The following is a 26,347-nucleotide window of genomic DNA, read 5'->3' as shown; positions in this document are numbered from 1 at the left end:
GGGCAAGCCTCAGTGTTAAAACAACTAACAAAATAAAATGGTATGAAAGCATTTGTCTTCAACTTATGCCAAGAACTGGCATGCTTAAGAGAAGAGTGTCAGAAGCTTAGGCAATTTGCACATATTTGGTTATTGGCTACCCTCAACATAATGGGCTGATCTGCATTTTGGATTTTAGTTGTGGTACAAATGAGCTCACTGGGTAAAAACTTGGAGGATTTTTTTTTTTTAACTAGCTTTCCATTTCAGTCTCTTTTTAGTATTGAAATATTTCAGTGTAGGTATTGTTTTTTGGACTGAGAAGGGCTAAAACTGTTTATTTATAACCTCTTTCTGATATATTTGAATAGCTAGCATATTGTTTTCACCTGCTAAGTGACAGTAACACATTGTTACCGGATGAGCTCCAGTTTTAAAAAAAGTGCCACTTCTATAAGCAGAGCATTAAGTGTATTCAAATGCATAGAAAGGTGTGTATTGCATATGCATTCTATACTCTGCTTGTAAAATCTACAGAAGAAAGCATTACTTTTACTTGGTAAGGGAACAGGTTGTTATGTCCTTTGGAACCCCAGAACGAATACTTCTGCTTTTGAAACAGCGTAGAGATATTAATTGGACACTAATCTTCATACTAAAGCTAAAAAGGATGAGATGCACTGGAGAAGTTTGTTTTTAAAAAAACAAACAAACCCTAAATCGAGACACTATTCTTATATTGTTTATATTTCAGCAATGACGTATAATCCTGTTTTGTGAGCAGAGGGATTGTGTACTGTCTAGCTCTTCCAAAGCGTCCTGTATTGTCTGTAGCAAATAGCAAGTGGCTGGCTGGCCTTGCCAATCCAAAGGGTAAATCTATCATCTGACAAAATGCTTGGGAAGCACATTTTTAACACTTTTCAGCATGATTTCTTATGGGAATTCAATGTTAGTTTAGGATGCAGCAGCATCTGTTTCCTTTACTAGTCAATTCAAAGTAAACAAATTTTTCCTTCTTGCTGTGGAGGCTTGTTAGGTGAATGACTTGATCTGGTACAGGTTCTGGTTATATGCAGACACTTAAACATTTGGTTTTCTGACTGTTCTAGGCAATTTAGTTTCTTGGCCTTATGTGTGCTCTTTAACCATTATTTTCTTTTTTGGGAAAATATTACAAGAGTGTTTTTAATATATGTATGTTTATATGTATGAGATACATGTATATGTAAACAACATAAATATGATTTGCATAGAATTATCTTATTTAGCAAAGTAACTGTTGCCCTAAGCTTGGATTTCACTTGCAGGAATACAAATTGCAGAAAGCTGAGGAATAATCTATACAGTGATTGACTTGTCACCTGTGGGTGCCAAAGCAGCCTCTGTCTGGAGTGATGTGTGAGTGCTGCTGAACTTCTGGGGATGCAGTGTGAGTGCTGGAGAATCTGCAGCCTCCCTAAGCACCATTTGCTGTTATGTAATGGGCTAGGATCAATGGATTTTCATTCTTACTGTCTAGTCAAAGTTTCCCTATTATCTTTTAAGTCTGCTATTTCTTGCCTGTGGTAAACGGGGAAAACAATTTGTTCTCTTCTTACCTGCATTATCCTTTTGTGAAGGATAATGATCCTGAAGTCATAATGACTTGTTTCCTCTCTTACAGGCTAAATTGTATTTGGCCAAACTATTAATTAAAAAAAAATAGCAGTCCTCTATGCTTTCTTTTTAAGGTGGGGTTTTTTTGCTCCTTTTTTACTGATGGTGTATAACTACAATCAGTTATCAGTTAATGGGTAGATTTCTTTAAAAAGGCACTAAACACTAGAGGGAGGGCTAATGCTCTTCTTGAGTATAGGATGCTTGTAGTCTATTATTGATTCTCCTTGATAGTTGCATCTTCCCTTGTCTCCAGCTTTTCATTCCTAAATTACCACTCTGTCCTCATATTCACTTTTAATATAGTATTCCACTTTCATCATCATTCTTGTTTGGAAGGTGATTTTGTAACTTTCTACCTCCTCTTTTTCCTAAAATCCTATAAGGGTCTCTAACTCCTCTCTGCACAGCTTTCCATAGGACCTCACATACCAATTTTTTTTTTACTTTATTAAAATCTACATACCTTGAAGTAGCTTCCAGTGTGCCAGATTCATCCTATTTCCTTCCAAAGGGCTGATGAACTTTTTAATTTGTTATCTCAACTTTTGTCAGCATTGTCTCAACCAGCTTTTCTTTACTGGTGAGGATCATGTCTCTTCATTTTAGCTGGGTTTTCTGTTCTCTTGATAGTGCCGAGTACTGAGCAGCACTGCAGCAGATATATTTGTCTACACTGGGAAGTATCAGTAAGAGTGTCTCAACCAATTTGTACCCAGTGAACAAAATGCATGATTTTCCTATGCACTTTCTATTGACTTTTTCCCCACCTGTGTAACACTCGATGCTGTGGTGCACCATGCCAGCATTTAGAGCACTGCATTCTTTCTTGTAGTGAACTTTGTTTTCTGGGTTTTCAGAGGGCCCCAGTGAAGATACAATGTAGCTGATTTGGGGCTGTTTTGTTTTATACCGGGCAAGTGTTCCCAAAGCTTGTTCACTGTATCTCACTTTGAGTTGTAATGCATCTGGAACTTGTTTCTCTCAGTAACACTACAGGTGATGTGTATTATATACAACATATGTATTTTATATGTTTATGAGTTTTTATATTTTGACGGCAGAAAATGAAATGTTTCTCAAATACAAGATGACCCCTTTTCTTTGGCATCTGATGTGGCTTATAAGAGTTTTCCTGGTATCTTGAAGTGCTTGCAAAGGGGGAAAAAGGTTAGAAATCAGAAAAATGTGGTTTCTTCAAACTGGGAGAACATAGGCTTCTAAACTGCAGTTGAAGAACAGCTGGAGGTCATGAACTCTCTGCAGAAGCCCTAGCATATGTGAAAGATGTGTGAAAGTATGTGTGAAAGATTGCTCTCTGCAAAGTATAGAGCAGGAGGTGATAGGAATTAATAGTTCCTGTGCGGGATCATGTAAACATACTGTGTCTAGCACTAGTCTCTTAGAATCAAGCTTGGCTTGTAAATGGTACACTGGCTAGTGGAGTGCCATGTTGCGGAACTGGAATTGCAAGACTGTGTGATGTGCAAGACCAGCAAGCTTAGCTGACAGATACCCTTGTGGTTCTACATGCATCCCAGTGCTCTGGCTTCCTGCAAGTAGAGCACCAAACTTACTGCTTCTGACAGCGCAGCAGCGTGCTCTCTCTGTGCAGAGCTGTACCTGAGTAGAAAAAGCAAACCCTCTGGGATTAATTCAGGATCCGCTTGCATTTAACAGTACATCATCTGTTTTATGTGTTGGTGCAGCCTCACCTTGAATATTGTATGCAGTTTTGGGCACCTCAATATAAGAAAGATATTAAGCTCTTATAGAGCATCCAGTGGAGGGCAGTGAAGATGGGGAAGGGCCTTGAGGGGAAGCTGTATGAGGAGCGGCTGAGGTCACTTGGTCTGTTCAGTCCGGAGAAGAGGAGACTGAGGGGAGACCTCATTGCAGTCTAGAACTTCCTTGTGAGCGGAAGAGGAAGGGCAGGCACTGATCTCTTCTTTGTGGTGACCAGTGACAGGACCCAAGGGAATGGCCTGAAGTTGTGTCAGGAAAGATTTACATTCGATATTAGGAAAAGGTTCTTCACCCACAAGGTGGTTGGGTACTGGGGAAGTGGTCACAGCACCAAGCCTGACAGAGTTCAAGAAGCATTTAGATGATACTATGAGGCACATGGTGTGAGTCTTGGGGATGGTCCTATGCAGGGCTAAGGGTTGGACCTGGTACAGAGCTGTAGTTAGCTCTTGAAGTTATGCGTTAATTTTCTTCTCTGTGTTAACATTTCATCTTTATAAAATTATTATTGACATAACCTTCCTAATTCCAGTTTCACCTCTACTGGTGAAACTGGTATGTGTAATATTAAAGAGGTGTACAGAGTTCATATACCAGCTATTAATTGTAGTGCTCAAACAATGACAAACCACTAGATAAAACTTGACAAGTTTTATTGTAATTTCAGACCGGTCTTAGTAACTTTAAGAGACTTGATTTTTCTTAGGACAGAAATTCCTAAACTAGAGGGTGCAAATGCAGGCAGGGTTATGGCATTTAGAAGAAAGGCCACTAGTCCAACAGACTTTCAGTTACAGCAAGAAAGAAATTATATTGAGTTAGTGGCAAAAAGATTTGAGGATTGAAGAGTTGCAAAAAAACAAAGAAATAAAAAATGTAAGTAAAAGGTTTCTGTATGATACAATAAGTTCTGATTGTTTGACGTTTCAAATACAGAAACAGTCTGCAGTTAAATTTTCTTTTTTTTTTTTAAGGACAGTGAAGCTGATCTTCTTCAACAAAACAGAAGATGACATACTTTGGAGAAACGAACTAGAGCAATTAGCTCTTAAAGATGAAAGGTATTTAAAAGTCTTATGGAGAACAACTTGTACCATCTTAGTCTATAGGAGAACAAGTCTTGGGACTTAGACTAACTGTACAGCTTTGGCACAAGGACAGATTCTGATTCTGTAAGTTCTTAGCTAAGGATATAATGAGACCTAGGGAGTGGAAGGAGCTGTATTGGTCACGGATGCATAGCAGAGGTTATGTCATTATGTTCTGTAGGTTTCCAGAGGAAGCCAGGGATTTCATTGGACAGTGTTTAGTAAATGGTTATTGGATAGTTACATGTTAGATGAAGTGATTTTTTTTAAGACTGAGAAGCTTTTTGGTGGTGAAGAAAATTTGCCTTAGCCTTAACAATAGAAAACACAGATATGCAAAAGAGGCATAGAAGTGACAGAGGATAGTGTACCCCATTCTGAATTTAGAGAAGTCTTGAAAAGTCTTTTTGGTGTCACTTGTTGGGAAAATATTTATGTAGAAATTCAAAGTTTAAATAGGCTTGTTACTTTCATTTTTCGTTACTAATTGTTGCATTTTTCCCTCAACTACATTTTAGTTGTGAATTAAAATGCACTAGTACCCATGTAATGTCAACTTAGTTTAGCAGGCCATAGTTTTGTCAGGAAACACAAGATTATCAGATTACCTTTTAATTTCAGTTTCCTTGCTGTTATCACTAGATAAATTGTCACTGCTTAGATTTTACATGATGAAAGTATATTTTGCTTATGCTTACCTAATTGTTAGTTGAATTGTTTCTTGGTTGAAACCACTTGTTCCTTCACAACACTGAAGTGAAAAATCAATACTTCATAGCCTTGTGATGTCTGGCACTTTCAAAGCTCCATAGTCTAGACATTGTGTAAATTTACAGTAAAAACCCTTTCTCCCTTTCAGTAAGAGCCTCAGATATACAAGTGCTTGTTTTTTTACTGAATTACTATTCTGTTAATGAGTTTTTGAAACCACTTATAATAGTTTCTCATTAATTAAATTGTGCTGGCATTTTCACAGTAAAATCTGTGCTTTAGTATCTTAATTGGTCCCAGCTGGTTTCGTTGCTGTTGTTGTTGTTTTGGGGTTTTTTTGGTTGGTTTGTTGGTTTTCATCTTTTTTTTGAAAGGTGAAATATGCAGCTGGAATTTTTAACATTGAAATATTTGGTTAAATAATTAAATATGCAATATTAGAGGTGATTTGACTGACTTGATCGATAGGAACAACTTAAACATCTCTCAGATCTGATACTGCAGTGGGGAGCTGAGCAGAATAGGAAAGTAATCATAGTGTCATGTAATGACACCATGTAAAGTCATCAGTGTCTTGATCAATAGTATTTTGTGTAGCAGATTTCTAATCAGAGGCAATATTTATGAAATATTCTTCTACTTACCAGGTTTGAGGTTCAATTCATTCTTTCACAACCAACAAAGGACTGGGTGGGTAAACAGGGGAAGATTTCTTCATCTCTTCTCTCTGAGTTTGTGAAAAGAAGCAGAAAAGACTCCAAAGTGCTTATCTGCATCTGTGGTCCAACACCTTTTACAGAACAAGGAGTACAGTGAGTATTTTGAATAATGAACTAGAAAGCAAAGAATTTTAAAAAATTTGGTCACTTAGGTATAGTGTTTCTGATTTGGTAGACTTTCAAAAATGGCCTTACATTTTCTGCTTTGCAAGAAAACTTTAAAAATGTTTTAAGATGTAAACACAAAAAAAAAGAATTTATAAAAAAAGGAATTTAAAAAAATCACCTGGTATCATACTTGAGGAATGTGTTTATATTTAGTGTGTAGCTAAGTAAGTATCAGAAATATGTAATTTTCATGAGTTCTAGTAAGTTGTCCAAAACTTTGTAAGAGCATCTCTTTCACAGTGACTGGTTTTCCCCAAGGTTTTAATCTGCTTTTAATTTGATGTTCATAGAAAAGTTGCAGTAATAGGAAATTATTGGAGTTAGCTTGACAAATTAAGCTAGGGAAGTAAAGTTCAAAACAATTGTTCTATACAAACAGTTCTCTTGCTTATTTTTTTTAATTAATGCAGTTGTTTATGGCCATACCTAATACTTTTCTTATTCTATATGCATATTTAGAGATAAATATGTCCGCTAACTTTCTCTTGCCCACCTTCAAAATATTGAACCAATATGGTTGCATCACTTGCATTTCTGAAGTCCTAGTGAAGTTAAGGTGGATTTAGTGGAGGGTGGATTTGGCCAATAATAATGCTGCCTCTTGAGAAATCTGAGATAATTCAAATTATGTCTCTATTTATTTTTAGAAATTGTTTTCAGGATCCAAAAAGTTAATGTAGTATATCTCAGCTCCTGGGTATTGTTTCCTAAATATATTTGTGGGGGTAAATGTCATGGTGCATGTTTGAATAAAAACAAGATGGTGCTGACTGATCTATGTCTGTGGTGGGTTTTAGGTTCCAAATATTAATATTGCCAACTTGATTTGTGACTTTCAGATATCTGAAGAATCTTGGATACTCCCAAGAAGAGATACATGCTTTTACTGCATAAACCCATATGAGGATATCAATGTTTGTTTGTATAATTCAGTGTTATTTATTTACCTTCATGAATTTAAATAAGTGAGAAGCAATTTTGTAGGACTTGAAATTTCATTCTTGGTACCAAACTGTTTCTCGGAAGAATTATATCTTTGAAAAAAAATTTATACTGTGTTTTATCTTCTTTTTGTAAATATTTTTGCAATACTTAAGTCATCCAGGGTATTAATTTATTGTAGAGGCAAGCAAAAAATTATACTATACATTACATAAGATATTTCATGTTGTTGGTTTATGAGAATTCTTGAATTTATGAAAAGCGCTGATTTAGGTTTTGACTTGATGAAGCTTATTATTTCTTACTGTAAAATGTCTTAAGAGCAATACTGTCTGAAATTAAATATTGCACTGTAACTCAGGTAACTGGTCATTGAAAAATGTTCTTTTTTGTCTGATGTCTCTATTTGACTTGCAAGTGATCCAGATACATTTTTGGCTTTGTAAACAAAGAATAAAAGTACCTTTGGTAAAATATAAAATTTACATCAAATAATAAAAAAATAATAATTTTACATTACTTTATGCATTTCTGTAATTTTTTTTGTATTTTCAGTTTATAATGTCGTACAGAAGGGTTTCCACAAGCTTGGTACATCATCTGAGACCTCAAAACAGAGACACAGAGTCTTGGTCTCCCACAAAATTTCCCATGTAACCTCACTGGTATTGGGCAACCCTTGTCATCAGACATTCTGAGGGGAAAAAGAGCTTATAGCCCACAGGTACCAGGGTCAGGACCATAGAAATATATAGAAATATATATATTTCTAGGTGGCACTAGTATTACATGAGGTTATTTTATTTAAATCAGTGTGGTTTTTACTCCATTATTAAAAGTGTATTATTGTGAGAAAATAATCTGCTGTCTAATTGCAGTTTGGAGAAAAAAAGCAGTAAAGCAGCTCTTCCCCTTCTAGATGTTGTCAGTAATATCTGTGGGCATTGTTTTGTATGACATCCAGTACTCTTTGTCTTCCTGTTGTGTTGAATGGGTATTTCTTCCTCCTAAGCAGCCAGACTTGTAGCTGTGGCATTAATACTTCAGCATTCTAGAAAAATGTTTTAATGAAACCCTTTAAAAAGGTTAAATAGCTATCTGACAGTGACTGGCTATGCTAAACTGAACTGTCATCGCTTCAGTGCCCCATGTTTATTGGACTTGAATTTAGAAAAGGATCTGGTTGTCAGTCGATGCCTATAGGTAACAAGTTCACAGAATCACAGAATCATTAAGGTTGGAAAAGACCTCTAAGATCTTCAAGTCCAACCTGTGACCAATGCCCACCTTGTCAGCCAACCCAGAGCACTGAGTGCCACATCCAGTCGTTCCTTGGACACCTCCAGGGATAAGGACTCCACCACCTCCCTGGGCAGCCCCTTCCAGTGCCTGACAAGCCTTTCAGTGAAGATATTTTCCCAATATCCAACCTGACTTTAAGCAGTTTTCCTCTCATCCTGTCCCTTGTTCCCTGGGAGCAGAGCCTGAGCCCCACCTGGCTCCACCTTCCTGTCAGAGAGTTGCAGAAAGCGAGAAGGTTCCCCCTGAGCCTCCTTTTCTCCTAGCTGAGCCCTCCCAGCTCACTCAGCTGCTCCAACCCCTTTCCCAGCTCTGTTCCCTTCTCTGGATGCTCTGCAGCCCCTCAATGTCTCTCTTGCAGTGAGGGCCCAGAACTGGACACAGCATTTGAGGTGGTACCTCAGCAACCCAGCACTGAAATGGCATTAGAGACTCCCCAAATCCCAGTGCCCACAGAAGGGGCTGGGGAAGCACCACTGGGGGCTCTGGTGACTGGATTGTGATCAAGTTACCAGTTTTGTGACCAAGGGAAGATTAAAAAGCCATGGCAAGATGCTGATGGCTGCAGCTGAACTGGACTGTTTTTAAGGGGTTAAACCTGATTTACATGTCGTGGGGGTTTCGTGGGGTCTCAGTGACACAAAACACCAACGTTATTTCAGAAGAGATGGTGGTATTGTCATAATTTAGTCATCTAGAAGGATCTAAATGTTTTCAGTTATAATTTTGCAATGCCATATTTGTGGATATTTCTACTATCAAGTTCTGAACAGGTTTCCCTTCCTCAGAGCAGAAGCATCAGTGATATGCTGGAAAAAGAAAACACTGATTGACTTTTATTATTTTTTCCTAAAAATATTCCTGCTCAAAACCTGAGTGATACTGAGGTGCTGATGTTACTGATGAAGAGCAAAAGATGACTGACATGGAAAAGATACATCCTTGGAGGTCTCAATATGCAAATGTGTTTTACCTTTGAAAACTTTTGAATTACTGCTGCTCCTAGTTAGCTTCTGATTTGGTCATTGTCAGTCACTAACAAGCACTGAATTCAGAAGTGTTTCTGTTTGTAATAAAAATGGAATATCTAAATCTGGCCTGGTTAAGGGAACAGGCTGGAGATTCCTGCACGATATCATCCATGAATCAACATGAAGTTGTCACTTGGACCAGTGTGCTGCAAGGACACAGTTACACAGGGAGAGAGAAAAAGGCTGATGATCCTGAGGTGTAACATGTTAAATAGTGAGTGACCATTTTTACTTTCTTTTGGGATGATTGTAGAATCATAGAATGGCTTGGGTTGGAAGGGACCTTGTGCTGGTTTAAAAGTAAACCAGTGGGACAAAGGAACCCAACTCTAGAGAGATTATAAATTACAATTTACTAAAAATAAATTACAATAGATGCAATGATACAGAGAAAAACTGATTTTAATCCACAAAGACAGATGTACAACTCAGTCCTCTGGGACAAGAACAGAGCAGTGTTCATTGTCTCCTCGCATGCATTTTTTTCCTAAGCAAAATTGATATTTTGGAGAAGCCACAGAAACCACCATGTAGGTGTATCTTTTATCATACTAACCTTTTTTTAGGGAAATTCCTGCGTTACAGACCTGTGCAACACTCATGTTGTCACGGTCACAAACTTAGTGCATTGGTAACCTCTTCAGTGGCTTATACTGCGTGCAGCTGAAATAAAGTTTCATCTCCTCCCTCACAAGGTATATTGTCAATATCTTGGAAATAAATCTGCCTGTTGCACCCTAATTTTGCTGTTTTGAAAACAACCAACCATAACCAAATGAAAACCTTAACCCTCCACACAGATGTGTGGAAATTACACCCACAAAATCCGCACATTAAATTACAATCTCTCATTCTTCTCTTGCAGATAGATCTGTAAGGTGGTTCTTCCAGCTGCATGGTGTGGAAAAAGGAGAATATTTTTGATTCTACCCACAGTCCTCATTGCTCTGACTTTGTCAAGGATGATATCTCTATGGGGATTCCTTCTAGACTGTTCAGGATGACCTCCTTTAGCATGGAATTCTATTTTTTCAATTGAGAAAATACCTGTTTAAGTATCTTTTTGCAACAATTGAAATCCAGATCACGTCCAAGACAGTAGTTCTGAGCAGCAATAATTTGATATCTAGTGAATTTGATATGTAGTGAAGTGGAAGGACGCTCTTTTCCAAGTTCCAAAGTGGACTTTCTGCTGAGATGTTTGCTATACATCTGAAGCCCAGTTCACTGCCTAAATCTCCTATCTCACTATTTAGGTCTTTGATCACTGGTGATGTAACGCAACAATATCTGACTGGAACTAAAGTAGAGGTTTTTCCAAGTGTCTGGAAAAATCCTTTGCATTTTACATCCTTTGGCTATATCCTTTGGAGTCTTTCTGTGACAATAGTTACAAAGTGCTGTGAAAGCAGGTGTAGGTTTTAATTTTGTTTAACTGTCTTCAGGTTTTTCCTGTATATTTTCCTGATATTACTTTAAGTGGTCTTATTAAAATAACTGTTTTCACACAATCATCAGCAAGAATAATCCTGCTTCATTTTATGCCTTTCTACAGATATTTAAATCTACTTGTAAGAGGGGTTATGTCATTTTCTAGGCTAGTCTGGAGAAATTTAGATTGAAAAAACTCCAAATTCTCTGTATCTCCGCCCTTTCAACTTCTTGAGCAGATATAAATATTAAAATTGCCAATCACCGAAGGAAAAAACCCTCAATTCATGTTTTTACAGAGCTGTCTTGGAGTGTGTGATCAGTGGCTTAACACTCTAGTCAGAATCCAAATTTACTTAGTCATGGGCCAGAGTAAATATTCCCTGGCTGTTTTGCCACACAGTCGCATGCAATACAGATTCTCTTAGTAAACTACCTGCCTTTCATTTTTTGATTTTCCTGTTATTGGACAAATTTCATGTTTTGCCAGCAGAAGTTTCAGGGCAGGCCTGGGCGCTTAGTTCCTATGGAAACAGACTAATGTCTTCACAGAAACTGGACATGTTCAGTTGCTGTGGCAACACAGGTAAGAAATTCTGGGAGGTGTAGAAAATATTGAGTCTGTGTTGACTGCTAAGTCTGAGCATCTGGTATCTGCCAGTAGCTTGTGCTGGATGCCCCAGAAGGGAGTGGAGAGGACTCTAGAATGCAGATGATGGCCTTAAACCTTTAAAATGGCAGAATCTTCCTCCCAGCTTGCATATCTTTCTGCATTTAACCATGAGAAATGCACTTGTATTGTGTGTTTTGTAGCTTCCCAGGGGATTTATAGATTCTGTTCTTGATGATTGGGCTTGTAGAGGTCAAAGAGGAATGTCTGGGTTTTGTCACCAACTTGCAAATGTTTCTAATTGAAATGTACTGGCTGGCAATCCTATCTATATTTGCATCTGGAGATAGAAAACAGGGTCCTGTTGGAAATATTTTCTCCTATTTGAAATAAGGAATGCATTTTAAATGCAGTGAGAAGAGGCAAGGAAGATCCAGTCATTGTGGATTTAAAAGCAAGTAAAACAAGAAGTTTGAATCACTTACTGTGCTGGTTTAAAGGTAAACCAGCAGGGGAAATGAACCCAACTCAAAAGAGAGGTTATAAGTCAGAATAACAATTTAATTAAATAATACAATAAGTACGATTATACAGACAAACAATTGGTTTTAACCCACAAAACCCAAATGTATAACCCAGCACCCTGGGGTGTGAACAGAGTGGTGTTTGTTGGGCCCCCTGAGTCCAAAGTAAAAGGAGAGCAGAAAACCTGTTGGTGAGAGTGCTGTTGCAGTCTGGTCAAGAGTGGTGGTTGCAGTCTGGTTGAAAAGTGGTTGCAGTCCGGTCGAGAGTGGTGATTGCAGTCCAGCTGAGAGTGGTGGTCTGCAGCCTTCCTCTGGATCCCACAAGTGATTAAAAAAGTCCCAAGACCCCAAGATTATATATCCTCCAGTTCAGGCAGGAACTACGACACTCCCTCAGGGCAGGGAGTTCCACAATGGGTGTGAGGACAGGAGCATCCTCTTATCTCACAGGCCTCTTAACACCCAGTTTATAGCCTGAGGAATCAGGCCTGCTCTAGGCAGATGGTGTAAATGGTCTATTGATAACAGTTTCTTGGAAATGGCATGGAGGGCTATAGAATACACAGTTTTGGGTTACACTCATACAGTGATGAACTGGTCGCAGCTGTTCTAACTAGGACACTTACAGAAGATACAAAGATAGGTACATATTCACATGGCAGAAAATGGGGTGCGGGAAGGAGACTTGAGATAGATAATGTGATAGAGGGATAACTAACTGCATGCTGCTCAAATTGACTAAACTGTTAGTCATGCAAGAGAAACTTTTAGCAATGTATATTTAAAGACAGGTGTTTTAGTTAAAGCACAGTATGATAGGATCTTTCTCCTCAACTAAGTCAAAAGTGGTGTCTGGCTCATTTCCAAAAAAGAGAAAGAAAGGTTGCTAAACCAATTGACCAGATTAGGATGGGGAGAAGGCAGTCATCTTGCTTCTCCTTTTGGTCTTGTTGATCTCTGCTCTGAACAGTGTCCCTCTTGATCAAACAAAGGTCAGTGCGGAATACAAAGTCAAACTTTGACAATCAGCTCCAAAAGAGATGAAGAGGAGACAAACTATTTTAGAGACAGGTCATCTGTTTCAGTCAAAATTGTGAAAACTACACTCTGAATGGTGATCATTGCAAGAAAATTGTTCCAGGGAGGTTCTGCTCTGATGCATGCTCCAAAATGGCAGTACAGGAGATGTGAGTTACAGCTCTAAATGTAGGCTGTTTGAGTGATGAAAAGAAAGAAATTATGTCCAGGAAGGTAATCATCTAGTTGCTTCTGTTCACCATAAAATGAAAAAAAGCCTTTATGTTTTGAATGATCCATTCGGATCTAAATGCTCCTAGACTACAGGGAGGGGAGAGAAAGGAGTGTGTGTATATACAATGTAACTGTGTTAAATTTTTTGCGGAAGACTTCTAAAAATTAGGAACCTGAAGGTAGGTACCTAAATACAGGGGCATGAAAACTAAGTCTTAGAGGCAGAAAGAGCAGCTGAGTGCCTCAGTGCCCACCAGTGTGAACATGTGTCATTGTCATGTGTCTTAAGGAAGAGCTGTCTTCTACATTCACAGCAGGATGAACCACTGTTGAAAATTGCATCCAAAGCCTCTGATAGCTCAGACTGTTTGTGCTCCTAAATACCACAGTCACCGCGAGTTTTAAGTAAGGTAGTCTTCACCTGTCACCTCCCCTTAGCCATACAATAAGACACGTAAATAAAAGCAGAGTAGATTCGTTGTGGCTGGCATGTTTTAAGTCCAAAAAGTTTTTAAATAAACATCTTAAATCCATCTACTATCCCCTCAAGATTCTACATCATTCCTCCCACGAAAAATAAGTTTAACAACAGGATTTTGGTGCACTAGTCAAATGAAAAATGTTCTTTTTTGGTGCAGAGATTCCTGTGAAATTATTTTCCTGTAAAGAATACTGAATAGTGAAATCTTAACAAATTTCTTGGGTAAGTCATACTAATATGCAGAGATTCCTCAGCATATATTGAAACCAGTGAAACAATTTTAATAATTTAATATCTTCCCTGTTGTTTTTTCACAAACTATAGAAAACTTGCCAGCAAAGCTTCAGAGTTTACATGCTGAATTATTCCCATGTCCTCTTCTTGAGAAACAACCAGGGATTTGACCAGCCCTCCCAAGCTTGCATCCTGGAAACCACGAAGCTTGGTGTAGGCTGCTTTGTCTCTGTTCAGGTACTTAATGTGAAGGATACTGGTACTATAGGACTGGTGCTCTACTACCTTTGGACCTTGTGAATATAGTAAAGATGGACCCTGCAAAAATGTTTTTGCAAACTTTATACTGTTTACCTAGTATTAAGTAACAAAATCTAGGGAATTTCAGTAGTAGGATTTCTCTGGCTGAGTCCTGTCGGGGTAGGCCAGAGTTGCTGAAAGTGTTTTATGTGCTGTGCAGGAGAGGAGGCAGACTGGACTGTCTGGGCAGTGCACCATGGTTTCTGAGTCGTATCAGTCCAGTTTTGGAATAAATTTTTTTACCTTTCTTCTCTCTTTTGGTAGGACAGCAGCACTATGCAGAACTGCAGAGGGTCATTGAACAAGGGCAAGGGAGGGAATTCTGTATCAATAACATACCAGTTTCTGCTTATATAGGATGTTTGGTGAATTGTTTTTCAGACTTGTTTATACATCTCTTTGTCCAGTGAGACTAATCTCTAGTTTAGGTTGCCTCATCAGTGCTGTTGTCTCAAAATGTCTCTCTACGTTACTCCCTTCAATTCAAGGTCTCAAACCACCTCATATGCATGAACATAGCTTATATACTCCACAGCAATTATGACTTATGTGTGTGTATCTGTCCCCTGTGCCTAACACTATGCTCACCATCCTCCTCGGCATCATGCTCCTCTGCTCCAAGCTGCTCTCTTTCCTCTCCCCTTAAGCTGAGAAACTGATAAACAGAATCAAACAAAATCAAACAGAATCAAATTAAACTCAGATCAACCATCACAAATTTCAGCTGTAAGTCTCTTCTTTCTGTTTCAGACATAAAGCTGGTGTGCCCTCCTTTTTTTTCCCTATTTCAGTTTGTCTAAGACAAGAAACAGCATCTCCCAGCAAACCACATCTTGTTAAGATTAAAAAAACCACAACCCTTTAGCACATGTTGAGGACATAACAACATGGTGTCTTTCCTATGTAAGGGAGAGATTTGCCAACCTCTCTTGATAAGGCCTTGTAATGAAGGTGTAACTTATCTTGGTGAGCACTTAAATCTGTGTAGCATTCCCTGGCATTCTTTTAGTAAAATAAGAATAATTTAGTAATAAAATGTCTCAGTGTATCTATAGCTATTAAAGAACTTCTCCCAGCCCAGCAAAGAATTGCTTTGGAAAATAATTTCTTAAACATTCATAACTAATAAAGATCTGGCAACAAAGCTTGTAACTAGAGGCCAAACTTTTATATAGTCTCTTCCTGTTTATTATTACTATGACTACTTTGAAGTGACTGTAAAGAAAAATTGAGTGTGGCTCCTTTCCTTTTTTATCCTTTGCCAGAAATCAAGAAAACCCATCCTGTGCATAACTGCTTATATTTTCAACTAGAAATTCTAGTTTTGTATATTCTTCAAGTTAGCAGAAAAGTTAACTAAATTTTTATACTGCAAGCTAAGGATGATTAAAAATAACTGCTTGAAATACGTTTTCATCAATTATTAACCTTTTGTTGACTACTAGTACTAAAGACACCGTTTTCAGCTTCCTCAGCCCATCAGTTGCTATTAAGAGAACTTACAGTGAACTCTACTTCGATATCCCAACATGTCCCCTGGCAAAATCGTGCAGCAGATTTAATGCTTCTGGTTTTGTCTGTGCTGCGTCATAGTGGTTGGTTTTGTGGTGTCATGGAACCATAGTTGTTATAACAAAAGCCATAAACCTAAGACTGATGGATGGCTTAGATTTTGCTAAAACAGTTTAATCTATTAAAAAGCCAAACAATGTATTAGAACAAGGCGTGAGGTATCCTGATCTGACACGCAAGCTGAATGCATCAGAGCCTTTTTTCTTTGAGGTGCCTGGCTTTGATTCTCTATATTAGTTTCTGTAGTCCAGCCCTGAAAACCAGCTTATGCCATGAACCTGAAAAATGCTTGTAGTCTTTCTTCTCTGCATATAGCAGAGATCTCTTTGACAGCATAGGGTGTGGGCATCTTGCCAGTTGCAGGGGTGCTTTTTTCCATTTACAGGCATGGCTATATAGAGGTTCAGTCATCAGTGAATATCTACGCTCCCCAAAACAGATGTAGATATAGCAGAATAAGCAGGAGTTCCCTTGGATTTGAGGAATTAAAAAATAATTACCTAAAGTGATTTGGTACTGTAATCCTGCAACAACTGGATAGTTACCATAGTAATGAAACTGTTGCTGAGCATGAGAGAGAAAATAGCTGGACTGTTGGACCCTGCCACGGGTGGTTTGCTACAACACTTAGTTCAGATTCCACTCCCTGGGAATAAAGCCAACAGAACAATGTCATGCTTAATAAAACAGGACAATAACAAGACCAGAGTATGTCTCAGGTGGGTAAAATCCTACAGAAAGAGGTACAGAATACAGTTTTTGTCTGTATTCCACACACAGTTTTATCGCTAATAGCATACAGTGCTTTTGGCAGTCGAGGCGGCTTCCTAAGTGAAAGCATGTTTACTTTTATTTCCCCTTTCCAACAGACTGGTATCACAGCGTTTGCAAATAAATTTTATGTACTCAAGAGAGTATGAGGCAAATTCAGAATTTATATCCTTTTAGGCTATGTGCAGTGAAAACCAGCGACAGTGAAGTTTTACTCAGTAAATGATGATTATATAAATTTTTAAAATATTTACTCAATAAATAATGATTATATAAATTTTTTAGTGCAGTGGAATCTCTTTTTGGTAAAGCTCTTAATCTAATTCTAAGCATGGCAACAATGCTTGTGAATTGTGTATTGGGATCCTCACACAACCTTGAACACTTGAAAAAGTAACTGCCTGATCAAGACCCAGAGAAGTGGGGTTATCTGGGAGTATCTATTAATGTGTGCTGCTCGACAGGTGAGCAGGATAAATCCATCACTCAGGCACAGGGGTTACTTCCTTTCCATTATACACTAGAGATGACTAATCCTGCAACTGCAGAAAGACCCCTTGTTGTTTAGACTTGACATTCAGTTCAATGAATGTCAAGTCTAGGAAGCAGGGCTCATCCCCACTCTGATGGGGTTTTCTGACCTTGCTGGTCCTTTTTGAGCCCACAGCATCAGCAGGATGTTCCTCTTTCATTCTCAGTCCTGACCTTCTGCTCTTACCTCAGATTTAAGAGACTCAACCATATTGAGAACTTGGTTTAATAAAGATGCTTCAGTCTTCTTATATTTCTCTCATCAAATTGGCTACTTGTTCCTTACAAAATAGAAAACTGCTGGCCATCCCTTGCCCAGCAATTGCTGAGGAGCTTTGCCAGGATGCCAAGAATGTAAAAGCATGCAGGGTACAACTGGCTTAGCCTACTTCTACTTCCACTGATCATCTATCCCTTTGTAACTAAAAGATTCTCCTGGTCATAAGGTTTAGTGAGTGAACTCTTCTTTCCAACACAGATTTGCGTGTTGCAAAGTGCTGAAAACAGTTTTAGCAATGGTGGCACCAGCAACTAGAATGTGTATTCCTAGGCACTGAAAAAAAACCCACTGCTGGCTGACGCTGTGATAGTGTCTATCCTAATACTTGTGAAACTGCTTAGTTTGAAAAATGCTTATCCTTTGGGATAAGAAACCTATTAGCCACTATTGAGCAGGGCAGCATCCATAAATGCGGGAGACTTTCAGTCCCTTCTTCTTGTGCAGGAACAGGATTAACATGCCCTACTTCTCATAGCAGTCCTGGCCACTGAGCTGTGGAGCAACAGTGACCTTAAAATTGTCCAAGTGTGGCTTCTGCCCTGAGACTGTGCTGGCTTAGATGTGGAGAACCACATTCAGGTGAGGCACCTTGGCAATGACACCTTGGCAGACATGGTATTCCACCATTTAGTGCTTTTTTGAGAGGGGTTGGCTTTATGTGCACCTGTGGGATCATCAGCTACCTCATTTCCTGCTGAGCACACTGATTTTGGTCAATTATTTTTTGGAGAAACTTAATTGTCTGTATAGATGTCTGTGCTGGGAGTGAATGTACTGCCTAGCCTGGGTGATACTTAAAACTGGAATGAAACAACAATGAGAGTCGCAATGCTTTATTTGAAGTTGACTTGGGCTCTTCAGTATCTGTCACTTACAAAAATGTGGACTTGAAAATAGGGCCCACTGTCTTATTACTAGTTTGAGATAATTTCATGTGTTGGTCGAGGTGAAGGGCAGCAAACACTTTATTCCTTCTCTCTTCCTCACCTCAACATTTGCTGAAGAGAAGAAATGGCAGCATAATAGAGAAACACAGGTGTTAAGGAGGACATGAACTTGACACAACCCAAAATTTCAGAGTGCCTCAGAGCATAGCTTGAAAAATGCCAAGCTAAATAACCAAAGAAAACAATCGTGCTTGTAAAGGTTTTGACTGGTGGGTGCTATTTTACTGACATGTTCACAAGAGTATTTAGAGATGGGAATGTGATGTCTTAAGAAGGGTTTGAAAAAGAAAATGAAACCAGCATGAAATTCTGTAATGTGCCTGCAGAAATCCAGGGGTGATCCCAAGGTGCAAAGAGTTACCTTCTTTTTTCCTTTGGTTTCAATGAGCCCAAGGTCAGGCCCTGAATGCATATTGTCCCAGAAGGCTGGAAGCAGGTCACTGCATGTACAAGGAAGAAGGTTCTTCCTCCATCTCAGACTTTGAGAGGTAGGACTGCTACCTTCTACAAGCCAGTATGAGGCTCTGGAACTAGAAGGTCAGACAACTGATTTGGTGGCTGAAGGTCCTTCTGGGGTAGTGGGGCCTCCTAAAACAACACCACCTGTACCCCACATCAAGACCTCCTCTGTCAACAGGAAGAGAATGGTAGTTATAATAGGAGGCTCCCTTCTAAGGGGAATGGAGGGCCCAATATGCAGAACAGACCCAGTTCACAGGGAAGTCTGCTGTCTCCCGGGTGCTTGGGTAAGGGACATTACTGAAAAACTCTTCAGTCTAGTAAGGCCCTTTGACTAGTATCCACTATTGGTTATTCAAACTGGCACTAACAAAATAACAAAGAGAAGTCTGAGGGCAATCAAAAGAGGCTTCAGGGCCTGGGAATAATTGGTGGAGGGATCAGGAGCACAGGTAGTAATCTCCTTGATCCTTCCAGTAACAAGGAATAATATTGATAAGAATAGGCAGATCCATCAGGTCAATGATTGGCTCTGGGGTTGGTGTAATAGGAAAAATTTGGGTTTTTTTGACCATGGGATGATCTACTCAACACCTGGTGTACTGACACCTGACAGGATGCATCTACTTCAGAGGAAGAAAAGAGTTCCAGCACAGGAGCTAGTGTGGTTTTGACAGAGCTTTAAACTAACTTGGAAGGTGGAAAGGGGCAAAACCAGGCTTGCCAGTGATGAGTGATGGGATGGTGTGCCAAAACTTGAGAAAACTCATGGGATCCCTCAATCTGCCTCAAGAGGTATTGACTACAATGTACCACACCTGAAGTGCTTCTACACCAATGCACAAAGCATGCGGAACGAACAAGAGGAGCTCGAAGTTTTGGCTCAGTCTCAGTTTTGACATCATTAGCATAAGTGAAACCTGGTGGAATGAGACCTGTGACTGAAGTGCCCTGTTGGATGGTTACAGGCTGTTCAAGAGGGATAAGCAGGGCAGAAGCGGTGGAGGGGTGACACTGCATGTAATAGGAGGGTTAGAATATATGGAGCTCACAGTTGGCAATGGCACAGTTGAGAGCCCTGGATAAGAGTCAAAGAGTAAACAAATAATGCAGATGTCATCATAGAGTCTGCTATAGACCTCCCAGCCAGGATGATGATGCTGATGAATTATTCTTTGAGGAACTAAGGGACACTTCCAAGTCATCTGTCCTTGTCTTTATGGGGGATTTCCACTTGCCAGAAATTAACTGGGAGCATCACACAGCTGGTACGACCTGGGTCAGAAGATTCCTAAAAAACCTGGATTACAACTTTATGGAACAGGTCCTAAGGGAGTTGACTCATAAAGATGCCCTCCTTGATCTGCTGCTTGTCAACAGAGCAGATCTCATGAGGAAAGTGGAGATTGGTGGCCGTCTTGGCCACAGTGACCATGAAGGGATCAAGTTTAAAATCTCTGCTGACAGGAGGAAAAGTTCTAGCAAAACCTCAACTCTGGAGAGCAAACCTCAAGTGAGGAGAGCAAACTTCAGGCTGCTCAGGGAATTAGTAAGCAAGGTCCCCTGGGAAAATGTTTTTGCAGGTGCTGGGGTCCATCAGTGCTGGTCAATTCTCAAACATCACCTCCTAAGGGCACAGGAGCAGGCAATTCCCAAATGTTGGAAGTCAAGGAGGCAAGGCCTGGAGAAGAGGAGACTGAGAGGACAACTTATTGTGGTCTAAAACTTCTTGTGAGGGGAAGAGGAGGGGCAGGCACTGATCTCTTCTCTGTGGTGACCAGTGATAGGACCCAAGGGAATGGCCTGAAGTTGAATCAGGGGAGGTTTAGGTTGGATATTAGGAAAAAGTTCTTTACCCAGAGGGTGGCTGGGCACTGGAACAGGCTCCTGAGGGAAGTGGTCACAGCACCAAGTCTGACAGAGTTCAAGAAGCATTTAGATAATATTCTCAGGCACATGGTGTGACATTTGGGAATGGTCCTGTGCAGGGCCAGGAGTTGGCCTTGATGATCTTTGTGTGATCCTTTCAACCTGGCATATTCTGTGATTCTGATTCTGTGATTCCTGTTGTCATCTGGACCTGCAGGTGGCTCTTTTGATGAACATAAGCAGTAAATGTATGTCTTCTCTTTCCTCTCTTCGCATTAGGCAAAAAATATGTCTGCAATGGACAGAATTTAATAAAATAGCTATTTTGTTTCATATTTTCCTGCTTCTTCTGTAAACATAGTAGTTTATTCAAGTCTGGGCTGCTGCTGAAAACAAATACTGAAACTGGTTTTTTTAATAAGAACTGCCTTGTCTGTCAAAATAATCTGTCCTGTATTGCAGAGCTATAATTACCACAGGCACCATCAGAATTGCATGATTTAAGTCCTTTATCCCATGGAAGAAAAGAAACTAATTACTAAAAGCATTCCCATCATTTAGGAAGAGCAAACTTTTTCAAAGAAATCCAGTTTTTTGGTGGTGACTTGACTCATCCCAAGGAGCATTGCTAGGCCTGTCTGTGCGAACCCCAGGGAGACACGAGCGTGGGGCCTTCGTTTTAGCTTTTGTTTGAGGTAAATGTGAGGATCCAAATGCATATGCACTCTCTGCAGAAAACAGTCTCTGTGCACATCATCTTCTAAAGCAGAGTCTCTGCTAGTGTTCTGAGAGTAAACCATGTTCTCCTGGATCATCGGCGGCCTAGGGCCAGAGCTGCCAGTAAGGAGTATTTGAGCTGACAGATGGAAGATTTCTTTATGGAATATGTCCCCATCTTCCCTTCAGATCTATTCATGGATATTTTTTTTTTTGCCAAGAAATTCTGATCTGTTAAAAGGGCCTGGAAGTCTGAGGTGAACATCCTGTGTGTCCTGCCTGCCTGGTCATTGGCCTCTGGTCTCTGAAAGGGACTAAATCAAAACATCTTTATTTTGCCTTCCAACTACATCTCCTGAAAAGCTGTCTTATGTTTATTCCAATTAGTCTATGTGTCTCTTGGTAAGGTACTTTACATAAGACAGCAAATATGTCAAGACCCTGTTTACACTGCTCTTTCCTTCTGCAACCTGCCATTGAAGAGTTATTACTGACACAAAGGAGCTATCCTGTCTTTTTAAGTTGCTTTATGAAATATCTAGTAAAACAAACTACTTGGCTGGTATTGCCATTAGTTCTGTTAAAGAAACACCGGCTTGATATTTAAATTGTTATTTTATCTGCTATACAGCATGATACTCTTTTAAAACAGGCTCTGGTAGGTTGACACTGAAGAGTGGCATCATCAAGAAGTTTCCTTTCAGCTATCTTTTTCTGTCCTCTTTAAAAATAAGGTATTTTTTCCAAAGTGGTCATTGTCCTGTAGTGTGGACTACTGATAGTGTCTTTATTGAGTCTTGCCAACCTGGAGCTAACTGTTCCGTAAGTCTCTTCCCCAGTGAGCCTTCAATGACAAGGTGAACTTTAGCTTGGTGTAGCTTTTCAACCATCACAGTTTTCCTGGGTCCTCTGGCTATTGCTTCTGATTTCCATGTTCCCTTCTCAGCTGTAATTTTAGCAATCTTCTCCAGAGTAAAAAGGATAATTACATAACTGACCAATCTGGACAGGAGATGGGGTTGTATGCAAGAAAAGCCTGAACAAGTGAAAATGCGCCAGGACACACTTTTTTATCAGCTGGTTTTGACACAGAATGTTTTGGGTTGGAAGGAACCTTAAAGGTCATCTAGTTCCACTGCCTCTGGCAAGACTTTTTTATTGTGAGTTGTATCCTGTAGTTATTTCTGACAGCTAATACTTATAAATCTTACATTCCTTAGACATTAGGCAGTACCCAGACACTGTCCATTAACTTGGTTGATAAATGATCATATTCAGCAAGCAGAGGAGTGGGCAAATGCTGTTTGCTGTTAAATTGGATAGAAAATCTTTGTATGATTTAATAGCTGAAAAGCCCAAACTTGAGATGGGAAAATTTTAAGCTGTACAACACACCCTGTTCCTTTTTAAGTGTTATCACATCCCTAACAGCAAGGGAAAAAAAAAAAGGGCTCATCTAGAAGTAAACCTAATATTTCCTTCCCCTGCTGTGAGCCTAAGATTTGAACTTAAACTCTTTCTCATGAGCTGCATAGCAATGTAATTTACTTATTATCACATAGTGTGTGATCTGAATTTTTCATTCAGCTTCTGATTATGAGAGTCTCAAAACTGGGACAACCCTCATCAAGCATTTGTCTTTTCCAGTAATTGCAATTGTTGATCTGCCTTCAAACAAAAGCATTAGTGAAGAGAAAGGTGTTTTACCTTTATAGGTAGTGGGGTAACAGAAAGGTGAGAGGCATGGTTCACACTCCATAACCACCCAGAAATCAAGTGTAGGGTGTTCAGCTCACTACTGCCTTGTCTCAGTTTGAAGAGACTGGAATGTTTGCTAAAGAGGATGAGTTATGAGACAGACCAAACTCCTCTCTCTCTCTCTCTCAGCAATTGTAAATTCAAAAATCAAGGGCCTAGTGAGTACAAAAACTCTCCAATGAGAACGCAGCAGGTCCGGGCCGGAGACAAAGACAGCCTGCCTGCAAGTCGAGGCCAGCAGTCAGGGCTGACCAGGGCGGGAAGCCAGAAAGACCAGCCTCCAGGCCTTCTCTCCAAAAGCACGCACACAAGACCCCCTGTCTCCGTCCCAAAGGCTGACCCGTCCTGTGTGAGGGTGGCCAGCAACTCCCCCTGTGAGCTGGGCCAGCTACCAAAATCCCAAACTCCTTCCCCCCCTCTCACTCCAGCCTTCGACGGGCCATTAGCTAGGAATGCGGCCTTGCTGGCTAGACCCTTTGTAAAGCTAATTGACTCCCTTCCCCCTTCCCTATTCGAACTCCATTCTTCCCACAGCAGAGCAGGGGAAGAAAAATTCCACTCCTGGATTTATAACCTATAACATGCCTATAGTCAGGGGGAGAAGGATGGGAAAGAGCATGTTTCACTTAATTGCAGACACATTTCCTGTAGGCATAGAGTCCCGTCATTTCCTCCCCTTTCCCTGTATAGAGTCTGGCTGGAATGTACTTTGTTTTCTTCATAGTAGCTCATATGATGCTTTGTTTTGGGTTGGTGATCAAACAGTGTTGATAACACACTAATGTTTTCGCTATTGCTGAACGGTGTCTGCACAGCATCAAGGCCTTCTTGGTTTCTCACTCTTCATATCCACCCCTGCTAGGGAATAGATTAGAGGTGGGGAGGGGACACAGCCAGGCAGATGTCCCAAACTAAGCAAAGAGATATTCCATGCCGCATAAGAATTGAAACAAGTAGAAAGAACAAAGAAGCTAATAATGTTGATCCCAAGTTACAAGCCCTCCATCACTATGTGTCTGCTGCCCATATTAAGTGTATTTCAGCTAACACCAGCTGAGCTGCAAAGTACACAGAGCACTAGAGTATATCCCCAAAACTGTGTCTGCATGACCCTGAAGATGACTTGTTTGCTATGTCTCTTACTAAGGCTCATAATTTCTAACACAGAGCCACACTAGCATGGCTGTGAGTTTTCATCTACCAAAGGTAACTCATTCCAGACCTAACAGTACATGTTCTCTATGGCATTGGATGGAACAGTAATCATTAGCATGTATATAGCAAGTCTCTGAAGCCACCAAAGCCAATCAACTCTTACAGGACGGATCTAACCAGTGAGTACACTAAGCAGCTGTCTTCAGTGAAAGTCATAGAGCTTCTGAAAAAAAAACAAGCATGAGAATGTGGGTACATGAGCAAGAAAGAATGGTCTCAAGTACCAGATGGTTTGGGCTCATAGTTTTTCAGGTACCATCTGGTTTCAGTTCCTGGCTTAGCAATGGACTGCTTGGGCAAGACCCTTCAAATCTGTGCCTTGGCTCCACACATCTGCTCCAGTGCTGTGGCAATGGGAAGTTGTCACAGAAAAGCTTACTGTCTAGCTTAAATAACCATACACACTGTGGCTACAAGTAATTTTCTCCCATGTTTTGAAGCTGACTTGCCCAATCTGAAGCTGAATGAAGGAGGATAGAGAGCTCTTTGTCCTTTTCCCCAGTACAATGATAAATTTTCTTCCTATGGTTTCATTTTTAAATTAAGGCAATTGTAATCCATTGCTCTTTCTCTGCACCTTTATTTCATTTTCAGCCTCTTGAAATTTTCCTTTCACCATTCTTCAAAATTTGTTATGATTTTTACTGTCTGATCAAATTAATTTAGAGCTCCACTTATCACTTGTCTATTGTCTGACTCACTAGCTCCCTTCGCTCTCCTACTATTTTATACTTAGTAAACACGGTATTTCCCAGCTTTAGCAGTCTTTTCTCCATCTTTCTTGGCTGCTGTCCAGTATTTTGCTTATGAAGTAGTTTTTGTGACATAAATTCTTCCCAGTGTTATCCATGAACTTTGGAAACCTTTGAATCAGCTTCTCAGCAAAGAAGCAGACTTCATGCCATCAGTCCCAGAATATTCACCACTAGCTAGTAGTATCATGACTAGTTCAGCCACCACATTTGTTTCTTTTCTGATATCAAATGCAAGGTCTGAAAAAACTGTTCCCAAAAATATGTATGTATCTAAAAAGGAAGGAGTATAAGAGTAAGTTCAAATCAGTTCTTGTTGCAAGAGCATTTTAGTGGAGTCTGTAACTGTCTGAATCCTTGTCAAATAGAGACATTGTCTGGAGGCATCTTCAGAACTGTGAAAAGTCTGCTTTACAATCCAACATATGGAACTTCATCTGTATCTTCTTCCTGAAAGATATATTATTCTGCAGACTGTGTGTGAACTGCTCACTTTACGCTATATCTATGTAGTTCCTAGCTACATGTTCACTGATAATACTGTCATGGCCAAATAACTTCTGGTTGACTTAGGGAGCAGACAGAATATCTTTTTGCATGCAAAAAGCATATGGACATGAATTTAACCCACCTAATCTTCTCTCCATGCATACTGCTTTTGGCTGGGATAGAGTTAATTTTCTTCATAGCAGCTCATACTTTATGTTTTGAATTTGTGACTGTTCTTGCTGAGCAGTACTTATGCAGCATCAAGATCTCTCTTCTGCTTCTCACACTGCCCCACCAGCAAGGAGGCTGAGGGTGCACACAAAGCTGGGAGGGGACACAGCCGGGACAGCTAACCCCAACAGAACAAAGGGACATTCCTAGGCATGTGGCATCATGATCAGCATATAAAGCTGGAGGAAAAAGGAAGAAGGGGGAAATGTTCAGAGTTAAGATGTTTGTCTTTCCAAGTAACCTCTATGTGTAATGGAGTCCTGCTTGCTCAGGGGTGGCAGAATATCTGCCTGCCCATGGAAGTACAGAATTAATCTTTTATTTTGCCTCACTTGTGTTGGTAACTTTTGCTTTTCCCATCACACTGCACTTATCTCATCCCATAGGTTTTCTCACTTATACCTTTTCCATTCTCTACCCAGTCCCTCTGGGAGAGTGAGCGAGTGGATCTGTGGGACTCAGCTGCCTATCATGGCTAACCCACAACATATTGGAGTGAAATTTTTAGTGGGTATTTGACTGCCTAAACAGAGCTTTCACTGTCCAAAGAGACTCTAAAGTGAGTTTGAGGCTATGCTTCAGA

General features: G+C 39.9%; 1 protein-coding gene across 5 annotated transcripts in view; it reads left to right on the top strand.

Moving 5' to 3' along the window:
• LOC116784713 (cytochrome b5 reductase 4) overlaps positions 1-7,531 on the top strand; it is a 35,218-nt gene extending 27,687 nt beyond the window's left edge. For all 5 annotated transcript variants that reach the window (XM_032683576.1, XM_032683574.1, XM_032683578.1 and 2 more), the window contains 3 exons: positions 4,359-4,445; positions 5,831-5,995; positions 6,910-7,531. In XM_032683576.1, the coding sequence (XP_032539467.1) occupies positions 4,359-4,445; positions 5,831-5,995; positions 6,910-6,964 (307 nt within the window). In that variant the 3' untranslated portion in view covers positions 6,965-7,531. The remainder of the gene's footprint in view (positions 1-4,358; positions 4,446-5,830; positions 5,996-6,909) is intronic.
• Positions 7,532-26,347: the final 18,816 nt, after the last annotated feature.

The sequence above is a fragment of the Chiroxiphia lanceolata genome, chromosome 3 (assembly GCF_009829145.1).
Source record: "Chiroxiphia lanceolata isolate bChiLan1 chromosome 3, bChiLan1.pri, whole genome shotgun sequence".
Taxonomy (NCBI): Eukaryota; Metazoa; Chordata; class Aves; order Passeriformes; family Pipridae; genus Chiroxiphia; species Chiroxiphia lanceolata.
This window is presented reverse-complemented; position numbering and strand designations above follow the sequence as displayed.